The following is an 8465-nucleotide window of genomic DNA, read 5'->3' on the forward strand; positions in this document are numbered from 1 at the left end:
AGTGTCAACTAGTTCAAGGAGCTTTTTCCTTACCATCTACCTGAGATGGCTAATGGCCAGGAGTGTCGATGCTGGCTGTGCAGGGGTTCATCTGGACTGGGAAACATCCAGGAAGGTAGGCTGGGACTGTGACACACTGCTGGGGGAGGAGGCCCCAGGGAGAACCCGCAGGGAGGACATGAAAACCTTGGTACCACGGGGTGACGCTTGAAGCAGGGTGGGAAATGTCACAGCCAGCTCTCTTCCTCAGCCCTGTTTTTCTTTTGGTCCTCCATCCATCCTTCATCCTGGGCTACCCTGTACCTAATACCCATGCTCAGGTGGGTCCGAAGTACAAAGCCTTCAAGGCTTTCTATAAGCCTAAGTTTCATGGAGAAAATGAAGTCACTTCTCTTGGAAATTTAGCTTCAAGTTCCAGACATGTGATAAAAAATGCTCATGTTGGGGACGTCCCCTCCTCAGGAGGCAGAGGCTGCCAGGGAACCTGACAGTGTCAATATGTATTACTTGGACTAAACTCTGTGACTACTCAAAGCCATTAAAAAAAAATGACTGAGTCACAGACTTCCTTTGTGTCCTATGCTCTGTACAGGCCACAAAATATAGCTATGTCCTCTTCTCCCAGGTTTGCTTTCTGTGACTTCTTAATGTACAGGTCAGACTTTGTCACAGGTGTGCAAGTAGAGAAAAGGAGCTCTGTAGGGCTGGGTTCTGTCTGTGATTTCAGGTACCCCCTGGGGTCTCAGAATGGTATCTTCCATGGATAAGGAGGGAACCAAGGATCTCTTACCCCTTTGCAGAGAGAGATGCTCAAAGCCCATGAGGAAGAAATGATGATATCAGGGGCCAATGGTCCTGGGGAGGACACAGCCAGTGCTGGGTGTTCTCCCAACAATAGCACTTCTGGGTGTGTATTCTGCAGGGCCCTGGCCCTCAGCAGCTCCTGAGAGAAGAGGCTCTGGGGCCACACATGCCTGGTCAAAGCTGCTACATCAGTGCTCTGGGGGAGACGTGGTGCCACCCCTATTCTAGGCTCTGAGGGGCTCTGCAATCAAAGCGATGAAACCCATGGTAGCCTGGTATAGTGGCCCAGGTCTGCACTCCCAGCGGCTGGGGCAGGAGGATCTCAGGTTAGGGCCCAGCCTGGGCAGTTCAGAGTCTTTGCAAGACCCTGTCTCAAGGAAAAAAAAAATGCTGGGGATCTATCCTGTAAGTCCCTGAGCTCAATCCCCAGAAATGTACAATCATCACTGATTGTGGCCCGAGCTCCCTGGACACCTCTTGCTGCCTGTGGCACTTGCTAGCATTCATCGAATACTTGTAGCTGTGAGGCTGGCTCTGGTGCCACTCCCACCTGCTCCCCACCACAAACCTTGCTATCAAGACCTCACCTGGGTACCAAGCCCTGCGCCACAGTGAGGTAACAGCCCTCAGCCAGAGGAGGCTTACCTCTGCCTTCTGTCCGCCCCGGAAACTGATCCCGTCGGAGATGCAAGACTGGAACTCAGCGATGGTGTAGTACTCCACCTCAACGGAAGGGGGCTCTGGTGGCTTGGGCAACTGGAAGCCCTACAGTGGAGAACAAGGTGAGCAGAAAAAGGCCAGCTGATCTGGCCAGTCACAAGGCCTCAAGGGCTGCTGCTCTCTTGGCCCCAGGGTGAGTGTGTGACCATTGACACCAGTGAGACAGAAGCTGGCCCACAGGCCTCTGCCCCTGGAGTCTCAGAGTCCACCCCAAGAGGCTGCCCTTTTAGGGAGGACTGGCCTAAGTTGTGGACATGCTGTTAATCTGTGCATTTCTACCCCTTCTCTCACAAGGACCAGTTCTTCGGTACCTCAATACCTGGCTCCCACAATGAAAACTAAAAAGCAGAGAAGTTCTATCAAAACCCAGGAATTTGTCCTGTGAGACAACAGAGCTGCCACCTGCAGGTGGGGCACCTGGCATTAGGTGGTCAGGAGCTGGGGGTGAGGTAGGTGCATAGAAGGCAGTGGGCCAGGGGGAGAAAGCTTCAGCTGTGCCCAGCGGTGCTAAAGGGACAGATGAGCCCTGAACTGGATTCTGGACCCTTGTCTGTGGGCAGGAAGAACACACTGAGGTCCTAAATGGCTTTAATTTTTTGTGGTGCTGGGCATGGAACCTGGGGTGCTCTACTACTGAGCTTCATCGCCAGTCCTTTTTACTTTTTGTTTTGGGACAGGGTCTGCGTGGCTCAGGCTGGGCCTGAATTTGCACTCTTCTTGCCTTAGCTTCCTAACATAGCTGAGGCTACAGAAATGATGTATCAGTGCCTTTTGGATATAGACCCAGAAAACTTCAAGCATTGTACTCAAGGATGCTTAGGATGTGGTCTCAGCCGAGCGTGGAATCCCAGCATTTGGGAACCTGAGGCTGTAGGATCACCGTGAGTTTGAGGCCAGCCTGGGATGTATAGTGAGGTCAAGGCCAGCCTGAACCACTGAGCTAGTGCTTGTCTCTAATAAATACATACACAAATTTATTTACTCATTTTTAAGAAAGGATTTGGTCCGATGGTGATCCATGAGTCTTATTCGTTTGTTTTGTAGCTGTTTGCTATACACATACTACATGCTGGATGCTGCTCCCAGGCCTCTGGCACTTAGCAGTGAACCAAGTGATAACTGGTCCTGGTGGGCTGGACCTCCAATAGGCCTCCACCCTGGCAGAAATGGTCTCCTTCTTTATACAAAAGGGGTTAGAACAAAGGGAACTGAAAAAACAAAACAAAACAAAACAAAAAACAGGAGGATGAGGAAGCAGCTATGTTAAGGCAGGAAGACCCAGGAGCCTCTTGGGTTCCAGGCTCAGCATTTCTCCAGCTGTGTAGTCCTGAGCCCTTGACATCTCTGAGCCTCAGTTTCCTGATCTGTGAAACGAAACTAATATCAGGGCCATTAGGAGGATTGCTCAGATAAAGCACATAATTTGTGGTCCAACTGGGGCATTAAGAAGGGGTCAGCAAGCAGAAGCCAAAGGTCAGCTTCCTCCAAACTCTCCTCTCATCCTCCAAGGCTCAGGCTGTCCTAATCTTGCGAGTCAAAACTGAGGTAGCCTGGGTCTGAGAGAGTGAGGGGTGGGAGGAAGCCAGTGTCAAGGCTCTGGGGAGGAATCGGTCCAGGTCCTGGGGCCTGGCTCTACAACCACGCATGGAATTCACAGGGCATCCCAGGGAGCAGCAGCTTGCCTGGGCGATCCTGGTGGAAGGAGGAGCCTTTCAAGCCCAAATCAAGTTTGCCTGAAAAAAATCAGATGGGACTAAAAGAGATGGGAGGGAAGGAGAACTCATTGTTCCCAAGGGGAAAAGAGAAACTACACTGGGACTGAGGACTGGGATAAGGAAGGTTTGGAATCTAAGCCAGGGGAGGAATCTTCAGAAGCTCTCCATGTAGAGGGCTGCTCTTGCATGGGCTGCTGTCCCTCCTTTGGGGCAGTGACCACCATAACTTTCTGCCAAGTCCAGGTATGAGTTAAATGCACCAGATAGCACTGCTGCACAGGTGAGAGGCAACCCAGGGAACAGAAACCTCCCCGCCAGTCCCATGTGTGTATTAGTGCAGCTCATGGGTACGACAGCCGTAGAAGGCAGCCACAACTACCTCCATCTTACAGACAGGAAGTTGAAGCTTGTGTGGGGTAAGTGACTTTTAAGGTCTCTCTCCATTTAAGAGTGAGAAGTGGAATGTGAGTCCATACCTAGCAGGCTCCAAGCTTTGACCCTATCCCTGCCTGCAGCTTGCTGCCTCTGATGACAGCCCTTGGTCCTAGGACTCAGCTTATCACCAGCATGAGCCCAGACTTTGCACACCTGCCTGCCTGAGACCCATCACTAGGAAATGCCACCCGTAAGAGTCAGGGATGCCAGAAGCATTAGTTCTCTTTCAGTTTTGGTGTGACCTGGTCCTTACATTTCACCCCTTTCCCTGGAGGATGCTTCTGGGCTGCCCTCTCCCTCCCAGGTTCTGGCTGGGCATCTAGCCCATCCACCAGGTACTCCTGAGCAAGGCAGAGCTGAAAGGCTTCCAGGCCACAGGAACAGCCGGTCTGTTTCCAGTTGCTGCCAGTGCCCTGCTGGACACTCTGGCCAGTCAGTCCTAACATTTATGCCTGCCGGTATAGTGGCTGAGATGGGTTTGTCTAGCTTTGGAGTGCAGTGCATTTCTGATTATCAGCTGTGCATCCAGGGTCACAGAAAGGCACAGATCTACTAGCTTCCTTCTCTCCCCAGTCCTAGAAGCCTTTGGGCCAGCTGCTTTGTGGCAGCACAGCCAGTGGCCAGGGCTGCTGCCGCCTGTCCCCAGGAAGAGAGGAGAAGACATTTACTACACATACCAGGCTCGATTCTCTCCGAGGTGGAGGTCTTGTCCTTAGGTTCGGGGAGCCTAAAATAGATAGGACTTCATAAATCCCAGTGTGATAATGAGCAGTGGGACCTGCACCTGCGTCCTGAGGTGGCACCCACCACGTGGATAAAGAACTTGATGCCCTAACTCATGGTAGGCAAGGGAAACACAGGCCTTTACAGATTCCTTGACTGTGTTTTAGGGGATCCATGAAGCCCGTGTTATGTGCACAATGTGGTAGAGACATTATGGGTGCTGTTCAAGGTACAGCTACACAGGTTTATCTGATCAGAAAAGTTAGGAGCACAGAGCATGTCTATTTCATGCTTAATCCTAAGTCCCCAGGAACCAGCACAAAGCCCAGCAAGTGAGGTGATTGTTGAATGAAGATTTCCCAAGTGGCTGCCTAAAAGGGTTCAGGCAAGACAGCCAACTTAACAAGTTCAAGGCTAAACTCAAAAAAGAACATTCTTCCAGACTGTAAGAATGGCAGGACACACCCAGAGCAGCAATCCAAAACACAGTTTAACACCAACCAAAGGCACTGTTGGTTCAGAGGCGGAAGGTGCCAGAGAGTCCAGATCTGAGGTTCCTGGAGAAAGCCCAGGTGTATCTGTCCCTAATTCCTGGTCTCTTGGGCTCTAAAAACTGGTGGGAAGTGAGAGGAAGAGAGGCCAGAGCCCGAAAGGTGCTCTTCCACAGCCTTGCTCCACCGTTGCTTAGGACCCCCCACTTAATAACGAGGAGAGCTTATGTTCTGTGGTAGAAATCAGCTACATGCCATCGTGGGCATTTAAGGCCCCCCGAGACAGAAAGAAGTTACTTCTTGCTCTGGGCACATGTTCCTTCATCAGGTGGCCACCCCAGCTCTCGATAGGGAAGATAGACCCTGGCAGCCTGGCCACCCTGCAGTCCACCTTCAGCAGCTGCAGGGACCAAGCCATCACAAGCCCTGGGTTGCTCTGGCTTTCCTCATACCCATGCCCACCCCATAGGAACACCCAGGGGCCATCCAAGGGTCTTACTAATCTGGGCCCTCTGTGGGGCAATCCTGGCCACAGCTGGGGAGCCCTGGGCCAGCCTGGAGATAGTCCTTTCTGGAACACCCAAGGCATTGCCACTGGAGGCATTGCAGAGAATGGGCAGGCTGATCTCCTTCTTAGCAATGGGGGTCTCAGAGGCCTCGCCCTCAGCGGGCAGTGTCTCCTTGTCCCCAGATGCCTTCTTATTCAACAGGTTGCTGATCTCCATGATGTTGCCGATGATTTCCACTGGGCCTGTGAGATTCTTCTTCCGGGTTGGCAGGTCATCCTTGGCTTTCTTTAGGTAGGATGCTGGCGCCCAGCCCTCTTTGCCCAGGTATCTGTGGGGAGGGGTGGGTCACACCAACATTAGAAGTCTGATGCTTGACTATTCTCTACTCCTAGGCCCTGGTCTCCATCTGGCCTCATCCAGAGAAGCCTTCTCTACCATGTGTTGTCAGAGACTTGGCACTTAGTCGAGGGGAATTCTAGAGAGAAGAAATGAGATGGCATGAGTGTGGTGTGGCAGTGATGGGGAACATTTAAGAGTTTTTCAACGATAGCGAACACTTGGCTTTGGCACGCATGCCACATGTTTGCCACCACTGCCCTGCAGGAAAGAGAAGTGTTAAGAGAGGAGAGAACTGTCACAGGTGAAAGTTTCAATCTAAGGTCCTTGGACAAGTTCCTTTGCTGGAGCTCAGTTTTCTTCTTTTCTGCAAGATTAAGGATGGAGTAACTACAGAGGGGTCCAGAAGGGCAGACAGATGGACAGCAACCAGAAGATGGGCACAAAACAGCCTGACAGACGAGGGTGTTGGTGTCACTGCAGAAGATAGATTACTTGTACAGAGTTTGGTCCACAGAGAAGCTAGAGGGAACCTTTGAAGCTGGTAGGGAAAAACAAGATTATTCAGTAGGTGATCTGAGGACAACTGATTATCCGGTTAGGAGAAACAAGTACAGGAGACCTGGCCTCACACCATAGAGTAAAATTTTAACTTAAGGCGTCATGAATGTTTACCTAATCTTGGGAGTTGAGAAAGCTGTTCTAAGTGGGACTTAAAAGCAGAAGCCATAAATGACAAGATAAAAGCGCAGAGGAGGTGAAATGAAAACCACTGGTATGTATGGCAAAACAAAAACAAAACAAAATGGAACAAGACTAACGGCTCCTAAACAACAGCAAAAGGCAAAATGGTAGGGCTGGTTTAACTTGGGGGGATATGATGACTGCTTAAAACAAGCTCCCGCCCCAACTGCCCCCATGGGGTGGGGCTTTCATGCAAATGTACTGGAGCTCACTTCCTGACCCAGCAGTGGGTGGCCCATGTCCCCAAGTCTGGCTTGTAATGTCCCCAACTGCTCTCTGGGACACATCTGGGTCTTTGGAATGACTACTCCAGGCCAGATGTCTGACGACTTCCCCTCGCCCCAAAGTGACCTAGTTCTCTGGAAGCTTGTTAGGTTAGAACAGAACACAAAGCTGAAGTTTCTATCACCATGCCTGGGTTTTGTGGGAAGCTTGAGTAAGAGGTAAGTCGTGACAGCCATGTCCCAGGGATGTGGGATCAGGCCCAGGAGGCAAACATGAGTGAACAAAGGAATGGAAGCTGGGATTACGACTATAGGGAGACTTTGTCGTGGTCCTCTGGAGTTTGTATTTGTAATCCCAGGGGAAAGCTATTGGAATTCCAATAAATTAACTCCAATCCACCCCTTCCAGTGCAGCCCATGGTGAGAATAAAGACACTAAGGCATATTTGTAGTATGGAGGCTAAGGGGTCCTAGGTCCAGTCAGAACAATGGCTAATCAGAATGAAGGCCTTGGCCAGGGCAAACCAGGGTTTTATTAATTCACGAAGGGGAGAGTGGCTCAGGGGTGAGTGACTGAGAATGGCAGGAAGTACATGAGTGCTGTGAGCTGGGCTGGGCAGGAGGCCTGCTAGGACCTCTGTAATACACAGAGGCAGGGAGATGTGGGAAGAATAACCTGCATATTACAGGCTGAGTAAGTAGCTCGCGTTCAGGGGTTGGTGCTGCAGCTCTGATGTGCCATCTTCATGCCCCTGAGCTGTCACAGACATAGATTATTTTTTATCACTTAAAAATTTTTTTATTGGTGCCAGGGATCAAACTCACAATTGCCTGCTTGCAAGGTGCTTATGCCACTGAGCTAAATCCCCAGCCCTAGACATAGATTCTTTGTGGAGCCTCGGTCTCAGCTGATACAGTGGCATCACTAGGCCTAGTGCACACACTACTTGGGAGCTACAGGTGGGGCATCACTGACCTGTCATATTGTTTTAAAGACCACACATCAGCACCTCAATAGACCCATTAGCATTGATGAAAGCCAATTCTGAGGCGGTAAAGAAATATTTTGGCCAGCTCTGAACATATCAATACACGGGAGTAGGGCCAAATCTCTTCTCTCAAGGAGCACTGTTCAGGTATCCTCCACAGTGATAGCTCCTGAATGTACCAAGCATACACAGAGGCACAGAACTGCAGGGGTGGATGGAAGCAACTAGTGTGTAAAATTGGACACGGTGGTGCACACCTGTAATCCCTGCACTTGGGAGGGAAGCATGAGAATCATGATTTTGAGGCCAGCCTGGGTTACATGGCACTTTCAAGGGGAAAGAAAAAAAAAAAATGCCGCAGCAACTAGTATCTGACCTTCCTCTAGGCCAATAGCCAAGGTTGAGAAAAGCAAAGCAAGGACCAGAGGGTCCCACAGCTGGTGTGGCAGTGCCTGGCCCCGAGTGCAATGGCCTCGAATCCCAGAGAAAGATGAAGATAACTGCTCCAGCCTTTGCCAATGTCTTTCTGGGTGAACAGTGGGTAGTTCTGGGGAGAGGGCCTGTAGGCATGATGGGAGTGGCTGCTTATAGCCTCAAACGTTCTTATTTCACAGCCGTCTGTGTCCTTTCGTGTTACATGGACAGAGCTTAGCTGCAGGCAGAGAAGTGCAGGCAGCAGGCGTGATGGGGGTCTAGGTTTGATTCCTGTAGCTGCTGCCCAGACTTCAGAGGGAAACAGGCTGGGGGTGGGAGAGCCCTATGTGTGAGCGTGCAA

At 50.9% G+C, this 8465-nt stretch overlaps 1 protein-coding gene across 13 annotated transcripts in view; it reads right to left on the bottom strand.

Moving 5' to 3' along the window:
- Window positions 1-8465, bottom strand: part of Sh3pxd2a (SH3 and PX domains 2A) — a 197209-nt gene that overhangs the window by 9720 nt on the left and 179024 nt on the right. For all 13 annotated transcript variants that reach the window (XM_003474945.5, XM_003474944.5, XM_063244642.1 and 10 more), the window contains 3 exons: window positions 5388-5725; window positions 4352-4401; window positions 1450-1569 (listed from right to left, as the gene is read on the bottom strand). In XM_003474945.5, the coding sequence (XP_003474993.1) occupies window positions 1450-1569; window positions 4352-4401; window positions 5388-5725 (508 nt within the window). The remainder of the gene's footprint in view (window positions 1-1449; window positions 1570-4351; window positions 4402-5387; window positions 5726-8465) is intronic.

The sequence above is a fragment of the Cavia porcellus genome, unplaced genomic scaffold (genome assembly GCF_034190915.1).
Source record: "Cavia porcellus strain 051 isolate PalLab524CR breed Dunkin Hartley unplaced genomic scaffold, mCavPor4.1 scaffold_2, whole genome shotgun sequence".
NCBI lineage: Eukaryota > Metazoa > Chordata > Mammalia > Rodentia > Caviidae > Cavia > Cavia porcellus.